Source organism: Cygnus atratus, chromosome Z (genome assembly GCF_013377495.2).
Source record: "Cygnus atratus isolate AKBS03 ecotype Queensland, Australia chromosome Z, CAtr_DNAZoo_HiC_assembly, whole genome shotgun sequence".
NCBI classification, from domain to species: domain Eukaryota; kingdom Metazoa; phylum Chordata; class Aves; order Anseriformes; family Anatidae; genus Cygnus; species Cygnus atratus.
This window is the reverse complement of record NC_066396.1, coordinates 80,865,042-80,885,225: the sequence shown is the minus strand read 5'-3', so window position 1 is coordinate 80,885,225 and position 20,184 is coordinate 80,865,042. Positions and strand designations below refer to the sequence as shown.

General features: G+C 39.0%; 1 protein-coding gene across 3 annotated transcripts; it reads left to right on the top strand.

Annotated features, from left to right (window-relative positions):
* Positions 1–477: 477 nt before the first annotated feature.
* On the top strand, positions 478–16,072 carry CETN3 (centrin 3). Of its 3 annotated transcripts, none has more exons than XM_035563193.2 (5): positions 478–548; positions 3,949–4,084; positions 5,757–5,871; positions 8,482–8,673; positions 15,628–16,072. In XM_035563193.2, the coding sequence occupies exons 1-5, from the start codon at positions 532–534 to the stop codon at positions 15,669–15,671; spliced, it is 504 nt and encodes a 167-aa protein (XP_035419086.1). In that variant the 5' UTR covers positions 478–531; the 3' UTR covers positions 15,672–16,072. The 3 variants fall into 3 exon arrangements, with proteins under 3 accessions (XP_035419086.1, XP_050572206.1, XP_050572207.1); XM_050716249.1 differs by having other exon boundaries at positions 483–539; XM_050716250.1 differs by lacking the exon at positions 478–548 and adding an exon at positions 1,394–1,534.
* The last annotated feature ends 4,112 nt before the right edge of the window (positions 16,073–20,184 follow it).

Genomic DNA, 20,184 nt, shown 5'->3' with positions numbered 1-20,184 from the left:
ACCTGAGTATTTCCCCCAGCCATGGAATATGTCACGTCGCATCGACTGGTTTGCAGTGCTCAATACTAGTGGCACTAGAGCTATAGTTATAAAGTTATATAGTTAGAAGTTGTAAACCCTGTGATGCGGGTTGCCTCTGAAATCTTAGGGTTACAACTCGTCATGCTGCTATCAGGCTGTGCAGCCTGGATTGCCTGTTATGCTTGGAGTAAGTGTCAAAACAGACTTCATACATATGGATTAATATATTTTTAGGAGGCCAAATCGAGACAATTCTAAGCTTAGGAAGCCGTAAAGGCTAAACAAAACACCTCCCCCCGCACGCTGCGTCCCCAAACACACACCCTAAGCGCAGGCGCATAAGATGGCGGCCCCCAACCTGGGCCATAACACCTCCCCTCCACACGCCGGGCCTGCCCTCTCGCTGCTGAGTGACAGCCCGACGGCCCATCAGCGAGCCGAGGGGGGCGGGCCGAGCGGGGGCCGGCAGCCAGTCAGGCGGCGCGGCGCGGCGGCGGCGGCGGCAGCAGCATGAGCTTGTCCGTGAGGTGGGGGCGGCCGGGCGGGGGGTGGCGGGCGAATGAGGGGGGTGGTCGCGGCCGGGCGGCGGGGGGCTGCGTGCGGCGAGGGGCGGCCGGTGCCGGGCTGTGGGTGTCACCCGTGGGCAAAACGGGGCGTGAAGCGTCGCTCACCTCCGTGGTGCGGCTGCGGGCTGTTTCCAGGGTTCCCGCTGCACTCGTCCTCAGGGCGCCTCGCGCCTCGGGCGGCGGTAGTGGGAGGGTGGCACCAAAATGGTGGGATTGGGGCGATGCGGTGTCCCCTGAAGAAGCGCTCTTTGTGCGGTTAATGAGCACCTGAGCAGACAGGAGGGTCCTTTTTGCACAGGAGTTCAGTGATAATCCACTTTCAGGCTTACAAATAACGCCTGCTTTGCCTGTGCAGCCAGCCAAGGGCCATTGGGGCTGCTCAAAGCTGTGCTAATCCGGAGCCTGTCTGTGCTGTCCTCCAAGGCTTCTCGCTCTTGGAGGCTCTTATGCTGTTACAGGTTCACCTTGTGCAGCATGCATCCTTGTCCATTGTGGGAATTTCTGTGGTACAGCCTCAGCTGTGCTTGAAACCTAAATCCCAGCTGTGCGTTTAATCGCTGGATTTGATTGAAGTTAGATAGGCCTCTTTTTCAGTAAAGGGGAAGTAAAAGCAGCTAGCTACAGGATTTGGAAAATAAATGTCCCTGAAAAGCAATATTCTGTTCACACATCAGTTATCTTCAAGCACCTTACGTTATGTGGCACTGCATGCATTTTTTTTCTGTTGCAGATGAACATATAATAGGTTTCTTCCTGAAAGCATGTAGAATTACACAATAACCAGATGGGAAAGGACTTCTGGGTGCCATCTAGTCCAGCTTTCTGCTCAGAGTATGATCCATCTCAAAGCTACAGGAGGTTGCCGAGGTTCTTTCCGGCCAGGTTTTGAAGGTTTCTAGCAGTGGAGGTTGTTCAGTCTGTCATTGCGGCTCTTCCTGCACATAAATGTGAGAGTTTTCCTGTAGATCCACTTGCAGCTTCACCTGTTGCAGTTTGTAGTTGTCTCTTGTTCTTTTGATGTGTACCTCTGAGGGGAGCCTGTCTCTGTCTTCTCTATCTAATCCTCTAGACAGTGAAGGACTAGTAAGTTTATGTGGCAAGGTTTTGGCAATGGGGGGTGGCCTCTGTGGGAAGAGCCCAGCAGTTGCCCCATGTTAGATAAGGGCCAGTTTCAGCTGGCTCCAAAGGGACCCACCACTGGCCAGAGCTGAGCCAGTAACTGATATTTTTTGTGCCTCTGTGAGAGTAGATTTAAGAAAGGAAACAAAAACTGCTGGTCAGCAGCAGCTGGGAGAGTGAGAAGTGAGACCATGCCCTGCAGCCCCCAGGTGAGTGCAGCAGGAGGTGCTCCAGGCACACAGCAGCAGTTCCCCTGTGGCCTGTGGAGAGGCCCCTGGTGGAGCAGGCTGTCCCCCTGCAGCCCATGGGTCCCACATGGAGCAGATCTCCACACTGCAGCCCGTGGAGGAGCCCCTGGAGGAGGCTGCAGCCCATGGAGAGCCCCCGCAGGAGCAGGCCCCAGGCCAGAGCTGCAGCCCGTGGAGAGGAGCCCACGCGGGAGCAGGGGGTCTGGGGGGAGCTGCCGCCCGTGGGGGACCCGTGCTGGAGCAGTTTGCTCCTGAGGGATGGATGGACCCCGTGGTACGGAGCTGTGTGGGAGCAATTCTTGAAGAGCTGCTGCCTGTGGGCAGCCCCCGCAGGCTGAGTTCGGGAAGGACGGCATCCCATGGGAGGGACCCCGCGTGGAGCAGAGACAGAGAGGTACCATGAAGGAGCGGTGGAGACGAAGCGTCAGGGACTGACCGCAGCCCCCAGTCCCTGTTCTCCTGCACTGCTCAGGGAGGAGAGATGAAAGAGAGTAGATGGGGGTGAGGTTTTTTAGTTTGTTTTTTGTTTTTCACTTCTCTAGCTTGTTAGTAATAGGCAATATATTTTATTACTCTCTGTATGCTGAGTCTGTTTTGCCTGTGATGATAACTGTTGGGTGATCTTCCTGTCTTTATCTCAACCCCTGAGCCCTTTGCATCGTATTTTCTCCCCCTCGTGCTTTCAGGAGAGGGACTGAGAGAGTAGTAGCGGTTGTGTTGGAGCTCAGCTGCCCAGCTGCGTAAAACCACCACAAGGACAACACAAATGCCATGTCTGTGGCCCTTCCCCACCTGCTCCTTCTGCCCCCGTCACTTGTGTCAGAACAAACTCAGCTCCTTCAGCTTCTCCTGTATCAGGTGCTGCAGCCACCTAGGCATTGATCACAGTCTGCCTTAGAGAACAGAAAACGGATAAAGTCTCTGCATTACTGGGGCACCCCCAGCTGGATGCAGTACTTCAAGTGTGGCCTTGTGATTGCGGAGTGGAGGGAATTATCACTGCAGTTAGCTGAGTTTATTGACAAGATGATTTACTGCTGAGCTTTGAGTATACCTGATGCTTCCAAGAGTGTGCTTTCAGCCTTCTGAGAGTTCTAGCAGGTATCACCTTTTACCTCGATCGAGTTCACAACTTCTGTTAGACTTCTTGCTCTGAGGCGGACATCTTCCAAGCAATCACTCTGGATTAAGCATTCAGTCTCTGATCTAAATAAAGCATAGTTAGAGCAAAAATTATACACTGCTACTTGACCTGAGTAGCCTTTACCTGTGTCATCTTCATTTTTTCCCTGTTCTCCCCATGACTTTTTTTTTTTCTTTCTGTTACCTGAATATTTAATCTTATTTCTAGGCCAGCAAAGGAAAAAAAGATTTGTCTTTGAGTAATATTTGCTGATTTGGGGGACTTGAGCCTTTTATATGCAACAGAAGCAGATCAAAAATGTTTTCAGATTAGTGTGTCTATGATAATAAAGGATTTAAAAAAAAAATCCCAAAGTGCCAAGTATCTGTGGAATGTTTCTGGCAAAAAAAAGCCGAAGATTTGTGGCACGCAACACCTACTGTAGCAGCTGGACGTCCAAGTTAAATGTTAAAGCTGTAGCTGTATCTGTGTCTCAAAACTCTTTTAGGCAGTTTAGAAATAAGGTGTTTTCAGGAGTTGTGTAATCTCAGCTGCTAATCTAGTTTGTAATGTCAAGCATTCTTTTCAACAGGTAGTTTTCCTTATGCTTTCTGACGGTTTGCTGTTGATCAACTCACCTCTGCTGAGTTTGTTTTGGGTGGGGGAGTAGAGGTGCTATTCAGCCAGCACAAAGGGCTTGTCTGTTTTGGGTGTTATTTTGTATTGGGAGGAGACAGGCTGGAGAGATGTCAGATGGGGACGGTAGTGATCTGTGCAATTCTGGTGAGTTTCTTATTGGTGGAAAACATTATCTATAGTGGTATCTTCCCAGCAGTAATCAGTTACATTGAATTTCTCTCTTCTTGTATAGGAATGAGCTTTCAGTGGACAAAATGAAAAAGAAGAAAAGAAGAGAACTGACTGAGGAACAGAAACAAGAAATTAAAGATGCCTTTGAGTTGTTTGACACAGACAAAGATAGAGCAATAAATTACCACGAATTGAAGGTATTTTTTTTTCATTTAATTAATTTTAGGACAGGCAATATATATCTCCTTCTAAGTGAGTTTTTATGATGGCAGCTGCATCTTTAAAAATGATCCATGTGTCACATCTCCTGCCAGGCTGAAGGAGTGGAGATATTCAAAAAAGAAATTGCAAATATTGCATTGATGTTTGCACTGATGTAAGATTGAGCTTTTGTCCTCTCATTGTACGCAGTGTAGTAATGGAATTGCTCTAGCATTCTGCATAGCAGAGATCTGAATGCTCCCCAGGTGCAGCTTGGGCATACGAGTAAGTGGGAAAACAGCTTTTGAAAAGCTGTTTTGTAGTGCCTTTTAGAGGCACTAGATAGTGTAATGCTTGGTGTTGTGAAAATCCACAGGTTTAAAAAACTGAGCTAAAAGATGTGAGTCAGGTTTATAAAGCTGCTGACCAGAAACCAGAGCGTACCCACTTTGCATTTTTCAGCAGGGAGCCTCTGGTCTGTAGGAATGAGGTGTGCTTTTTGCGGTGCTTATCGGACCTGTAGTTTTACTTCCCAGTGAAGGCCTCTCCTGTTACTAGCTATCAGCAAATGGAGGTTGGGATGGCAGTCCTTGTTCCTATTGAGTCCTCCTGTCTCAGGAAGCATTGCATTAGTTTATTAAAGGCTCTTTAAGCCTTTTATGAATTGCTATTCTAATTATACTGGGTTGGGGAGGCCAGTGTTCCTGTCATAGGTAGAGTAAGATTATTTGGGGAAGAAATGCCTAATCCAGCCTGCTTGTTCCACAGTCTTGCTTTATCAAGTAACTCAAGAAAGGAGTAAAAATATTTTCTATTTTACCTTTATTTCAGAGTTTGGGTATTTTGTCTCTGCTGAAAACTATGAGTAGGGTACCACTAGGGACTGTTGGTACAGTTTGTCCTGTTAGTGTGCATTGCATTCCCAGCTGTCTGACTGGAAATACATTTATTAGCTGTCCAATTAAATATGGTGCCCCTGAATTTAATGCTGTTGAACAGAAATGTATAGAGTAAAGAAATATCTCCTCCTCTACAAAGTCAGCATGTAGCATAGGTTTTGAAAAGCTATATTGAATAGGATTGTGGCTTTCTATTTCTGGTTTAGTGTATGTTCATATGTTTGAATGCAGTCAAGGCAGTGTGTGCTGAGAATTGCCATCTCTGTTGAAATGTGGAAACTAAGCATGTATCCCTAACCTAATGGAAAAATAAGTATTATTGGTTTGTGTGGTTATAGTTATATTAGTATCAGTGGAAAAGTGGTAAATTGAGTCTCTTGTAAGATGACTAGTAAACTTAGACATGTTCAGTAATTTAAAGAATGCTTTTCAATTTAATCTTGGAAGAAGGGACAGTACTTGAAACTTCTTTGAAAGTCAGGATAGAAGTCTGCTTTTCCTAAAAAGCATTTTATACATTCTATAATATTCTTGAAAACGCAAAGGCTGTTTTTTCCACTTAACAACCTGATGCTCTATTTGCTAATGTTAATTTTAGGTGATATTTTTATACAAAGCATTTTTTGCTTTTATTTTATTTATTATTGTTGCTATCCCACCGATATGCATAATCAGTCCTGGGCAATAAGGTGCTTATTAAAAATAAGAAACTTTTAAAATCTGTAGTTTAATATTCATATTTGGTTGCACTTCCATTTTCTTCCAAAAGGTGGCAATGAGAGCCTTGGGTTTTGATGTGAAAAAAGCTGATGTACTGAAAATACTTAAAGATTATGATCGAGAAGCAACAGGCAAGATCACTTTTGAAGATTTTAATGAAGTTGGTATGTATTTGATTTTATACCTTTAGAAGACTACCTTCAGAGAATCTTAGCCTACAGTAGTGACTGGAGTTTGGGCAGAGTACTTTGTGTGCATTTTCAGTTACTGGTTCTACTGGGAAATAGAGGAGGGAGATTTAATTTCATATTTTTATTCAGAAACATGAATAGTGAAGGAAAGTAATTCTTTTTATATTGAGTAGTCGGTTGTTAAATGGAGATGAATACATTTTACAGCAGTGTAAAAGGAAACAGGCTATACATATTCCTTATCTGTATAAAACTTCTACAAAGGAATATTCCCTAACTTGAGAGGTAGATGTTTTTGTGTTTATTGATTTTTGTTGGAATCTCCTTCCTGCTTGAAAAAGTAGTTGGCACTGGTTTTCATGGGAAGGAGTGTACACAGAGACAAACTGTAAACTGAATACAGATTTCATATATAACAAAGATAAGAGAAATTGAAGCAGATGCTAAGTATTGTACATCAAGGATTTTCAGCTGCTGATAAAAACAGTGAATTTCATTAGGCTGCTTCTTTCATCTGAAGAGCGTGTGTTTTGCATAGTTTTACATACTTTGCATATGGAATGATCTGCAGAATTAAAAAAAATGAGGGATTACGCTTCCTTGAGGATTTTTTGATTGTTAGACATAATTTGTACTTTTGTATACAATTCGTATTTACCAAAAATATAAACTGGAATCCCTTCATATATATGTTACAGTTTTATATCTCTATTTCATGATTCCACTCCATGTGTTCAGGGTATTAAATTTACATAAGGTTTCTGAAAAAAAAAACCCACCACCATTGTAGTGTATTTGCTTTTGGCTACAAATAACAATCTGTTTCGTAATGGTGAAACAATTATTGTTTTAAATGTGGCAATCTTTAGAGATTTTATAGGTTAGGATTGGAGAAAATGTGTTGTTAATGACATGTAATATTTTTTCTGTAGTCATATTCCAAGTTAGAGCAAATTCTGATTCAGAAGGAAATTGGAGTCTATGGGGGAATAAAATTGATCAGTCCTTATTAAAAAATAAAAATAAAAAAAATGATTTAATATTAGGTCCTAATGTTCAGTCCTGTCACAGCCAGGACCAATACAAGGTAGGCAGTGAAAAAGTGCTGCGAGAAGCTAGGAAAAGTCATGGAGAAAGCACAACATGTACCAGGAAGGCAATTGTACCAATCCAAAAACTTGAATCTGATTTGAGTGCAGTTATAACATGATATGTCCTTGTCACAGAGTTGAACTTGATACCAGCTGTAGCATAAAGATCAGGGGGTTAGAGAAAATAGGTTATAGAAACTATTATTCTGAGGAGCTGGCTGAATATAGTTTTTAAAAAAAAATGTTGAGCCATCAGTTTTGCATAATTATAATCTGTGTTTTAAATGTTGGAACTGACTATCTGAAATGTATAAATATACAATTGTATTTTGTCTTGTTCTGTACAGACATTTGACCCATGATATTTAGAGACATAGTGTTTTATTGTTCTTCAGCTAGTGTTGCAGTTGCCTTTCTGCCAGAAAAAGTAGAATTTATCAAATGATGTAGTGCTGTTATGCAATGTAGTTTTAGATAAAAAATATTTAAATAAAAATCTGAGAGATTTTTATATGCATTTTAGTATACATTATATAAATAAATACCTAAATGTTTAAATATATAGAGATGTGAAAATAAGAAAACCTCATTACTATAGCGAGCTTATCTGAGCTTGAATCTAATAGTTTTGTTTCAAGTTCACTGAGCTAGAGGAGGCATTCCATCTGCAAACAGTAGCAGATGCTGAGTGCTTCTCTTTGCACAAATGAGGATGGTGTATCTTTAATGGCTTTGTAAAAGTCTTAGTAAGTCCTGTAGTACAAGACTAGCAGGTACAAAGATGTGAAGGTATTTCAGAAATGTCTGAAATAATTACGAGCAAAATATTTTTGTGAAACAAGCTAGTTTGCCTGTCTTCTCTGTTGCAGAAGCTAACAAATGGATTTGATAAAAGGAATAACTAAGACTGGTGATTTCTTTTAAAATTAACATCTTGCAGCTCATAGTTGTGTCCTTTCCATAACCGTTGGGCTCTGGTTTTGTTGTTGAGATTGTTTTTTTCTTTTTTGGGGGGCACTTTTGTATCTAAAAGAGAAGTTCCATATGAATGTTATTCATTACTTAGTGTTGTTTCAGTGTTCTCCCCAAGTCAAAACTCTGTCCAGATCATAACATTTAAAATCAACAAATTAAAGTATCTGTGTCTGTCAGAGCTGATGTTTTTTTTCTGAAGTGCAAGCTTGGAACAGAGTAGGCACATGTATATTTTCAAGTTATATAGGAAAGTCTATTGAAAGCATGAGTGTGTCTAAACTGCCATGTAGTTTTTCCCCTGTAACTCGTATATGCCAAAGAGAAACTCAACTTGTGAGAAGAGTTGACAACGGTCAGATAGCTGCCAAGCAATTTATGCATATTGAATTGGAATAGATTAAAAATGGAAGAATAGGTCAAATCTGAAATACACATTCTTCCTATCACCTCAGTCTGTTTGTCATTCTGAATTTACCCTTTAGAATCTTCTAGTCTAATTTCAGTGTCCTTCTTACAGTGACAGACTGGATATTGGACAGAGATCCACAAGAAGAAATACTCAAGGCATTCAAATTGTTTGATGATGATGACTCTGGTAAAATAAGTCTGAGAAACCTGCGTCGGGTTGCTAGAGAACTGGGTGAAAATATGTCCGATGAAGAACTACGGGCTATGATCGAAGAATTTGATAAAGACGGAGATGGAGAAAGTAAGTATTAAGAATTAAAATCCCATATAGTTCATTCTTAATCTTCTCCCCCTTTTAAAAGTAGTATTATCTTGAGAATGCCTGAAATTTTAACATTGTCATCTTTTTTTTTTTTTTTTAATAACTCTCAGCGCAAACTTGATTTAGCTTACATATAAGGGAAATAGTTTTTGATACCTGCTAGCCCTGGAAATGCATGGTGGTGTCTAAAAACCAAATTGATTTCTCACCCTCAAATTCATCACAACTCTTACTCAACCAATGCTTATTAAAAGATTTGTTAAAGTTTAGCTGAAAGTAGAAGTAACTGAATTGGTACATGGAAGAGTCCTTGTGCTACATTACATTCTTATTTCTGTATGAATCAGTAAAAGGGTTAAAGTGCTAAGAGGACTTCTTTTGATCATCTAGTCCAATATTTCTTAAGTGGTAATGTGTCACTGTTGTGATTTCTGCCTGTTAGTGTAATAATCTGTACCTGACTAATAAATCATGCTGGACTTAACCCTGGTCCAAGCAGCATGAGCTGGGAGGAGTCTCTAATGTGCTTCTGGACTCAGGGGTGCTGAAGAACTCGGTGTGAAAAATGGCTCAGGGCAATTAACAAGGTCCATACAGAGCGGGCTGCAGAGGAGGTTTATTAGCTGGATAAAGAATGAAATAACAAATCTAACTTTATGCTATGCTCATTAAATCTTCCTAAGCGCTTCAGCTTAATGTTGGTGTCTGCCCCCGCCTCCTTCCCCTTAACTTAAACCTTTACATTTATACCAGAAACCTTAACACATGGATTTTGGGAGCCACTCACTTCAGACAGTCAACACAGATGCTGCATTTCCAAGAATCATGGAAACCTGCTTCTGAGGTTTTTCTTTCTTTTTCTTTTTTCTTTTTGGTGATTCTCGTCTGAGATTTCAGTAGCAGTTCGTCACCTTTTTCAGAAGCAATAACATATATATTTGTCAGCAACAACATCTGTTGGATTCAAAACCCCAGTAGTAGGGGAAAAACAATGCATTGCTGTCAGCCCTGACAGATACTTTTCTCTGTTCTGCTTGTGGTAGATGTATGCTCGAGTGTGGAATAACAACTGCAAGTTTGTCAGCTGCTGACCTATGCTTGTTTGCAATTACTCAAGTACTGAAACAGTCAGATGGTTTTCTTTCAAGGGGAAAAACAGGCCATTCAAACAAGATCAGTGCTGTGGAAATGCTAACTTTGTGTCATTGTATTGGTGAAAACAGGGAGCCTGAAGGCAAAGATAGCTAAAGCTCCCTGTTTTAATTGCCATTAGAGTGGTATTGTTGACAATGTTACTACAAGAGTTAGTGGATTGTTGAGAAAACTTTTCTTTCCTTTTGGAGATACTGTCTTCTGGTATCTCTCTGTTTTCTGAGGCCCTGGTTCCTTAATAAATCCACACTGCATAATTCTGGTGTTCCTCCACACCGCCAGGTGTGTCTTCCCACACATTTCTTGCATTGGTATCAGTTTCAGTAACTGCATAGCAAGCCATCTACCCAGACTAGCTATTTGATGTATGCTTTATTTTGAGCTTGTTTCCTTTTGAAAAAGGAATAGTTGTAATAGCATTGCATTGCCTGTATTTCCTTTTGTTTATTTCTCTAAAGACTCATATTAGTTTTATTTGAAGGCATAGCTATAGAGGTGAGAGCAAGTAGAAAACATCAGTCCACACGCACATTTTGTTCTTTGTTGCTCTCCTGGAGTTGCCGGTGGAGACGTCTGTATGAGGATCATGGATGGTCTTTGATGTGTCACTGTTTGGTCACTGGAAGTTAATATAGATCTTTAGCTCCTTTCAGGAAGGTCATAATTATCTTGGATTAGTGCTATATTTTGAATACAAGTTGATCAGCTGAGGGTGCGTAGCTCATTTTCCTTATTTATCTGTTAATTTTCTTTCTTAGAGTAGTCTAGCACAAGATTGAATATGAAAGACTGGCAGCATAATGTTTGTATATGGTACTGTTTATCCATACTGCTCTGTGTTTTCTGTCCTTTAAAGAAAACCAATGCTGCTTCTAGCTTTTAAGATTCATTCTGAAAAAGTAAATAATCCCGTGAGTCACTGTTCTGTTCAGTTTCAAACATCTGGGTCAAGTAACAAAATTTCACTGTCATCTACTTCTCCTTCTTTTCCTGCCAAGGAAAATAAATCTGAAAGTATTAGTTGGTAGCATTTTTAATTGATGCCTTAAATACAGGAATAATACCACTTGTGGTTAAACACTCTTGTTACATTTGAAAGATTGTTGTGTTCATAGGGAAATAAGGTCTGTTATGTGATATCAAGGCTGCTTGAACCTTAATCTTTGTAGTGAAACTACTGAGCTGTGCTGGTACTCTCTGACAAATTTGCTGTTAAAGTATTCTCAACATATTTACATCTGCCTTAAAAAGGTAAATCATCTTATTTTCATACTGCTGGTCTTAAGAGTGACTCCTGTTTTGGAGCATGGCTGTTTTTAGAAACACTGTGCTGTCAGTTCATGCAGTTTTTGTCTTCTGTAGATGCATCTAAAGGAAACATAATCCAATGTTAGGTCTTGGATTCTGGCAGAAAATTATGGAGAGAGGGTGAAAAAAAAAAAAGCTCTACTGAATTAATATGCTTCCTTAACTCTCCAAGTCAACGTTTTCTTCATATTATCTGTAATAATACTTTATGATGATGTATGTCGTGAAAATGAGGGAAATCTGATGCTAGGGAGGGCTGTGATAGCTTCTCATTTCATTGTGCCTAACTTGTGAACAGATCCTGAGTCTGAGGAGCATTACCTGGGTTACTGGGAATTGTTACCACATTTCTCTTTGCAGTTTGTTTGAATGTTGCAAAAATTGTTTATCATTATAATATTGTATTTCCACTTAGCAACATTATTGAACAAAGATGTTTTGAACCAGAGAATATTTTGGTAGGGATGTTTGCATTTGTGGTTCTTTGAAACTTCCTTTGGCTTCCAGTTTTGGGATGTGTGCAGTATTGAAACTGGCTATGGAATATTTCTGGCATAGTCTTCAGAAATTGTATCGCAAACACCTGGGTAGAAGTTGTGTCAGGAGGTGGATTAGGATGTATACTGTAAACATACATAATTTTTTTTTTTCATGTATTGTCTTTGTTTCTTGTTAAACAGCAGTCAGTCTCAGCACAGTACTTCTGGGGAGAAAATGTTACTCCCCTTTGCCTTTTTGACCTTTTCTTTCTGTATTTTTCAGTAGTCCATCGCATAACTGGGTAACACATGAAAGACTCTCCAACTTACTAATCCATCATGTTGTCAGTGTACTGAGGGGAAAAAAAAGGGAAAAAAAAAGTCCTTGGTACATTGTGGAAATGCATTCCGTTCCTCTTCTGCAGAGTTGTTTAGCCATTCTCATAAACACAGTGTTTCCATAATCCTATGGCAGAAACAATTGATTCCAAACAATATAGCAAATAATTTGCCTTTATGAGGTGAAAATTCAGTCAAGACGTGAATATTGGTCGTTCAATCTACTTGATAATACCTGGGGTCTGATTGTTCTGTGCAGCCCTTGTAGTAGCCTTGTGTAGTCCTCAGCTACAGGAAATAGAGGTGAACATCCATGCAGGGAGCTGAGCATTGTATGCTCTGAACAGCAAGTCTGTTTAATTACTACAGGAAAATATTTTCAAATCCAAAAGTTAGAATTAAAAATCTAATCCACTACTTCAATTTTTCTTGTGCAACAAAATACAACGGTCTTGTATTATGGATTTTTTCTTAAAGTTCAGTGCTTAGTGTCCTACTTGCAGGCTTATGGCTGAAGAGGTAAAAATAATGTAATATGTATTTCCATCTTTTGCCTCTTTTTCTGTGTCTAATATTTGCCCTCTGGTCAGTAGTGTCCTGGAACAGTACCATAGAAATAGAATAATTTGACATGCATTTAGTTCTTCATATTGGACTGACAAGCTGATGTGCCTGCAGGCTTACCTACAAAGGAAGGCATTTGTATCATGCTGCAATGAGCATTTGGGCTGTTGGGGGTATGCCATAGGTCCTGGGCAGCAGGAGAAATACAGACCTCTAAAATCACTTATGGTCTTTCTGGATGCTGTAACTTTTTCAGACCATGAAGGTAGGTAAGCAATGGAGCCTTGGAGATGTTTCAGAGCCTGAACAATGTGGTTTAGCTAGCCTGCTTTGAGCAAGGGATTGGGCTGTGATTTTAGGATTAGTGTTCAGTAACTCAAAAGGTATTTAAAATTTGTGAGAGTAATTAATTTCTCAACACAGAATTATGCATTTGTTATCTTTTAATAGATTTAGTGTATTTGTAGAAATTGATTGTGTAAGTGAATTAGAGGAAATTCAGAGTTTACTTCTTGTTAAACACCAACAAAGATACATAATTTACTTTGTGTGTAGCTAGGAGAAACGCAAGCCATTTAATTCACAACCTTGCATAAGATTATTAAAGACTAGGGAAGAGTCTTCAGAAGCAACAGTAGAAGAGAATAGGTGTAAAATGTCAGGGTGCAGTCTGAGCCCAAGCTAACTACTTGTCCCTCTTCTGACATCTTGACTACTTTGAGAATAACCACTGGCTTCACGTTATTAACAGCAGTTTTATACTGATAATTTTGCCTGATTTGTGCAGTTGACCATGGCCTACTTCATTTTCATCTTTAAAATCCTAGTAGCTTTGTCAGACGTTGGAATCATACTTTAGTTGTTACGTTTTAGGGAGTAGCTAGATTTCTGTGGTCATCTGCCAGATGTGTGTGTGGTTCTATCGAATTGCTTTTCTTACAACTAAACTGATTAAGTTTCATCTCTGGATTCCTGTTTAATGTGGCTTACTGAAAAGCTTCTTTGGGCTCCAGATACGTTCTTCAGATAACTGCTGTTGGGAAAGGTCATGCACATTGAGACTGTTGCTCTCTTCATCAAGTAAACAGTGAAACTGGAAATTATCTTAAATAAGATAACCTGTAAGTATTTTTTAAAGCAACTTATTGGCTTCAATATCTAATCTGTTTTCATTTTTGTGTGTAACTTAAAGCAATTTCAGAGGCTTAACAAGGGAAAGCAGTATGCTGCTTGTTGACCAGTATAACTAAACCATATAGCGCTTGTTTTATATGCAGAAAAGCTTTAATTGATAATTCCAAACCCTGGAAAATAAGTTTCTTATTTTTGTGGTTTTCAGTGTAACTGACCAAGAATCAGAGCTATTGCTGAATGTAAAACATTATAATGGAGCCGAAACAGGCCCAAACTCTTCTATTTCCTTAAATCTGTTTGTTGTTCCTCATTCTGACCTTCAGCCTTCACTTTCTAGGAATGAATTGATAAATATTCGTATACATAAATATCCTGTATATATTTTGTAATCATCCATCCTCTCCTCTTATTCATATTCTTAACTATTTCAGCATCTGTTCCAGATATATTCCCCTTTTAAATTGCTAGAACTGTTTCTCAGCTCTTTCACGCCTTCTTGGTATCTATTTTGTAATAAAAACCATCAAAATGATGATGATTAGTATCGAATCATTGCTAGCCACTACATTCTAAGAACAAAAATGCATTAAAGTGTAATTAAGGTGGAAACGACAGTACATAAGGGAGGACTTGCTGAAATGTTGTAATCATCTGAACTCAACATATGATAAATTTAGCAAGTATAGAAATATATGGTTATATTTGAAGATATTAATGAGATAAAGTTGTACAGATGCTTTTTAACATCAGACAGACAACATTGTTATTATGTGTAGTAGAATATGGTGACTGACTAACATTTCAGGATGTATGGTCCTAAACTAGATTAAACTAACGTCTCTTATTTTTTTAAATGTGTTGCAAGAGGGCAGATTTAGGTTTATTTTTTAAAAAATGTGTATCTTTAACGTAATTAATTTGCTTTGCTTTCTTCTGGCTTTAAATGTAACTCATGCTTTGCAATACTTTGTTTAGGAATAACGTGGGTACACTGGCTGGGGTAGATAATTGTCAGGGAAAATTTGTCATGGTGTCTGGTCTCTTCGTTTCACTGACTTAGTCTAATCATTCCCCAGCGCAGTAATTAGTTGCAGAGTGAACATGTTCATTGGCTAACTCTTCTACAGTGGCTCTGTTTTAACATATGAGTAAGGTCAATAGCTCAGGTATAAGTGCAGCAAAATAATTAATGACTGCTAATTAATTTATTATTATGACTTAATTTCTTCGAGTACATTTGTGTAAAATTTCAGTTAATTATAACTGTAAAATGAAGAAAGTTCAGATGTGGGAAAAGCTTGTCAAAAGTCCATTTTAATTCTAGCTAATTTATTGAATCATTAGTAAATTATCTTAAAATTCATTTTGTATTTTGGCAAGCGTTACAGGTTTGGCAGAGAGGAAAATGATGGTGTGGGTGTGTTTTTTTTTGTTTTTTTGGGGGGGAGGAACACAAAGGTCTGAGTGATGACTTGAAGAATAAAACAGAATTCGATTGTAACTGGAACTGCTGCATTGTTACTTGAGAAGCATGTGTTTAATACGTTTTATTTACCGTTTTTAACATTTTAATATATATTAAAGTCATAAAGTGGCGTGTTTTTGCTTGGCCATCTTTTTAAATACTTTTCTATTATTTTTGTTTTCTTTTTAGAATTTTTTACTTTCAGCATTAGAAATAGTAGCTTGTTATATACAAGCTAGATTCTGGCTTAAGTATCACACGTAATTAAGATTGCATTCTGACTTTACCCTTTTACATGCAAAAAAAGAACCATTAAAACTCTTCTAGAAGGAAAAAAAAAAACTTGTATAAAGTGTGGTTAGCAATCTGTCAGACCCAACAAATACTAAGTTGGAAACCTTCAAGTGAAAAGCATGATACAGATACATACGTTATTTTCTCTTTCGTTTTATGGGTATTTGCTGTTTGTCTAATAATTTTTTTTTTCTACAGTCAATCAAGAAGAGTTCATTGCTATTATGACTGGAGACATTTAACATCAGAAAAGAAGAAATGAATTCATCGCAAAAGGGAGGAATTAGTGACATCTGCCATTCCAATATTTTGTATTTTGTTTCTGGAGAGTCATGTAGAAGATTACTTTCCTCACAGATCAAAATAACACAGGTTTTATAAACTGATACTTCGGTACTTTGTGTCATTAAATATTGTCACTTAAATAGTTGATATAGCATATTAGAAGAAGTAAAGCTACATTTCAGAATGTTTGAGTACTCATTTGTAAAATAGCTTTGGATAAGATTTCTAAATTATATCGTATTATAAGAGACTTTTGAAGTTGACTTTGTGTTATGATTAGCTATGGCCTTAGTTTTGATACATAAGGTTTGACAAGCTTCCATTTTAATAAAATATTCTGTACTATTGCTACTTGAAAGTCTTGTTTTTGTTTTACTTGAGCCAGACAATAATTTAAAATCCTTCAAAGCAAACGTGTTTGTTTTTTTTTGGTGGTGTTTTTTTTTTTTTCATTTATAGATTTTTATTTCTGTTCTAGATGAATGGTAACGTTAAATGAGCAATCATTTCCACCTTTATGATGGCAGAGGGCATGCAACTATGCATGGTGTTAAACACTGTAGCAAAAATGTGGGTAAGTCATGCAGATGACAACCAGTGGCTCTGTTTTTCAGTATCTACACCACTGATACCTGTGGAAACAGTGGCAAGTGTTTATGATGCTCTTTCTGCAGTATCTAGTTGGTACAAAAGCATTATAGGGAATTAATTTTTCAAGTAGTTAGAAAGACTGGGTGTATTTCTAGTTTACCAGGTGTCTTCCAGATTGATATGTCAGATTGATATTCTGCATTTCCTGCCTATTGGTTGTAGTTTCTGCCTCTTAAATTTCAAATCTCTTTATATATCAAGAATTTGCTTGTCTTGCTTAATCCTGTTATTATCTTTCCTGTCAGAAGAAAAATCTCTTTTAACTCAGTAATCCTGGGTTTGTCAACAAGTGTGCCCTGCACAAACACGCGGAGCTTGCGGTTTACTGGAGACAGAGGTTACAGTCATCAAAGTTAATAGATTTTTTCCTATTATATTTTCAAGTGTGTGTTATAAAATTCTTATGTATGAAATACTGTGGTGTTCTCTGTTAAAACAACAATATCAACACAGTCACACAGAAAGTTACAACAATTCGAACTGTCTGGCAGTGACTCTATGTCACTGATCAAGTAATATGAATAGACACCTCATGTGGGTCAGATGTCCATCAGCTGGGATTTCCATGCTGGGTTGCTCTTAGAGAGGTCTTCAAAGCAGACTTTGCTAGGAAGGGACATTCTTTTTATTTAAGTATTTTCATTTTGACCATAGCAAAGTGAATTATGAAAATGTAATTTGGGGAAAAATGGTAGGGATAAAATTAACAGGAGATTACTGGGAGTGAGGGAGTATGGGGCTCATATTCACCAGGAAGTTGCAGTCATCTTCATGTTCAGTTAATGTTGTCTTAAAGTTTGAGTAAAACTCCCTCTGCAGTGTATTGGAAATTGGTTTGTGTAAGCAGAAGCTTGCTCAAGCAGCAAACAGCAGGAAATATTTTCAGGATGAAGATTGGTGTTTATGGGGGGAAAAAAGTTGCTACGTATAGTATGGACATACTTTTATATAGATTTCAATATAAACGTAAGGAAGGGGTAAAAATGAGTTGAAGGATTCTACCATAGAAGAGAAAGTCTTGCTTGGGAGTAAGTACTACAAACCTCATTTAACATGCTTTAGAATACAATAGCAAAACCAACAAAACAAAACCCTATAACTTCTTTAAAACAAACAAACAAGCCCACCATTTAAAAAAAAAAAAAGGCAAAGCAAAAAACAACCTTTAACCAATATTTTGCAATCTTAGCAGATTATTTTGAGAAGGGAATTATTCAAGGGCAGAAATTTGATGTTTGGGAATGAACTGCTCTTAACTATTTGCTAGGAACAATACAAATACTGTGTTCTTCAGTACTTCTTGGCTTTGCTTTTAACTTATATAAACAATTTTAGGGACATTTTTATTTTCAGCAGACAGTGAAAGCGATAGAAAACTTAAAATGGTCCCTTAGCAGTCATCAAAAAACAATTCTTCACTAAGTATCGTACCCTTATTTTTAATGTTCTAGTTTTCTAATACTCCACTGTGGCTGTTAAATGACTTTTGGATGATTTTTATGGGGATATTACTGCTCTGTTCCTCAGAAGATGGCTGATAATTACTTCTTGATAGGTATTGCTTTTTGCAAGGTGCTTTTAAATCTTTCTTTGATCTTTACTACAGTGGTATGTGGCAGCACCTGTGATGGGCTAGGTAACAACAGTGCCATGCTCTGAAAGCCCAGGACAGTGAACTGGAGACCTCCTGCAATCTCAGGTCGCTGGAGTGGAGCAGAAGGAAGTGAAAAGAAACAAATTAAAAATCAGCATAGTATTTAGAGATGTTGTCCCAGTGTTTGGCCTTGCCTTTCCTCCGCATTTCGCTGCTTGGGATATTTTTATATTCGAAAATCATGCTTGTTTGGTGCTGCTGACAACTCAGCTAGTGCTCCTTGCTATTTTCTGTAGCATGGGTGTTGCAATTGCTGTTGGTTTTTCTTGTTATTCACTGACCAACAGTATTGTTACAGGTTGGAGTCCACAACTTCGTAAGGGCTAAGCCCTGAATTCAGCACTGCCTGTTTTGTGGGACTCATGCCTATCCTGGTGCTTTCTGGTAGTTTAATTGGTATATTTGTAGGGTACATGTTCTTGTTCTTTGCCCTTTCAGTCTTTGATACCAGAGGAAGAGGAGTCTCATATTTTAGGATGGTCTTTTCAATCCTAAGTTTGCCACGTCAAACATTTGTGTGTGTTTAATGAGAGAGTTTCCACAGCATGCTTAAGCCATCAGAAGTCAGATAATGCCAATGTTCAGGGTACATGTGAAGGAGAAGTTGCAGCCAAAGAGGAGGAGGACCTGTAGGTCCATGCTGGCATCTTTGTCCTTGGGCATAGCTCGTGGGGACCTTTTGCACTACGGCTGCAGCCCAGGAAAGCATTTAACTAGAGATGGACACTGCAGTGGCCATGTGTGGTTGTGGCATGAAGCTGTGTGGACAAATCCTTCAATTTTCAACCTTTTGTCTTAAGTTTTGCAGGGTATGTGCAGTTCTAGGTTTTCACAGCTTGCTAAACTGTTGAAGGTGGCAGAGGCTTTTATCACAAATTACACAAGAAGAGAGGCTAAGGATGGTTGTACTAACTGAGTTACTCCAGTGGAAGGTTTTACTCCCTCTGGATTGCTTGTAGCTGCTCGTAACCACTCACATTGTTGAAGGTTTTCGTGTACTCAGATCTGATGGGTGCACTGCCCACATACCCAGTCCTTTTTAATTTTGCACACGTGTCACGTTGGGCTCTGCTGTTAATTAAGTAACGGTTGTGAATGCAGCTTGCCTTGCTGCACGCACAGCCCTATCTGAAGTGAGAGCCGTATTTTTCTTTGACGTGTTCATTAGGTCAAGAGTTTACAGAAGATGGTGCCTGGCACCAGCAAAACTTTTGTGGAAGTCATTTTCTGTAGCACTCTTGCAGAGAGATAATTGCCACTGAAGTGAGTCCACAGGGATGCTGAGAGTGTTTTCATCATAGAGTAAGAAAAGAGAAGTGATTCCACGGAGGTAAGAGGTCAATGTTTTGGGCTCTTCTCCCTACCCTGAGCTACAGAGGGAAAATCAGTGCAAACCCATGCGGGCAGTCCCACTAATAAGAAGGAAGCCAGAAGAAATACCATAAACATCTAGAGATCTGCAAATATCTTACTCTTATGGTAGCAGAAGTGGTTCACCTGCTGTAAAACTGTTGCTAAGCAAACTGAATGTGTTGGCAATTACCAGCCGTCAGAAGTGATAGCTCTCAATATATAATAAGTGGAAACTCTCCATATGTAGGTCTTTTTTTGAAATGCTGCACGAACGTTGGCCAGTGGAGGTTGTATTTGTCACATATGCCCTTACTCATCTGAAAACTGCTTTGCTTTTAAATGAATACTTAAAGGAACCCTAAACAAATAAAGAGATTTAAAGAAGTAATTCCTTCAGACATTCCTTTTACAGGAATATGGAATGGACTTAGCAGAAAATGACTGCTTTATTAATAATTATTAGTAGAGACCTGTTTCCAGCTAGGTAGTACCTGGAGCATTTCTAACATTTGGATAATAAACATCTTTTATTGCAAAGGTTAATTACAAATGCATTATTTTCATTTAAGTTCATAAATTTCTGAAAGGGTCTTTCCATAGTTCTGATTGTTTCTAATGGAGTGACCTTGAAATTTAACTAACAATAAAACCCGCTTTATTGGTTGTGAATAGAATGTGGGCATTTTATGTTGGCAGAAACTTGGAGGAATTTACACCAGATTCTGCAACCTGCTTTTACTTGGATGGTTGACTCAGGTGTTGGAAGGAGTGAGTCCTAGACTGCTCCAGGGGGCAGAGGAGATGCAACACAG

What these genes read in the sequence shown, in the direction of transcription:
- CETN3 (XM_035563193.2), top strand. An exon ending in TGAAGATTTTAATGAAGTTG is followed by an intron (nt 5,872 to 8,481) that starts GTATGTATTTGA and finishes TCCTTCTTACAG; the next exon opens with TGACAGACTGGATATTGGAC. An exon ending in TAAAGACGGAGATGGAGAAA is followed by an intron (nt 8,674 to 15,627) that starts GTAAGTATTAAG and finishes TTTTTTCTACAG; the next exon opens with TCAATCAAGAAGAGTTCATT.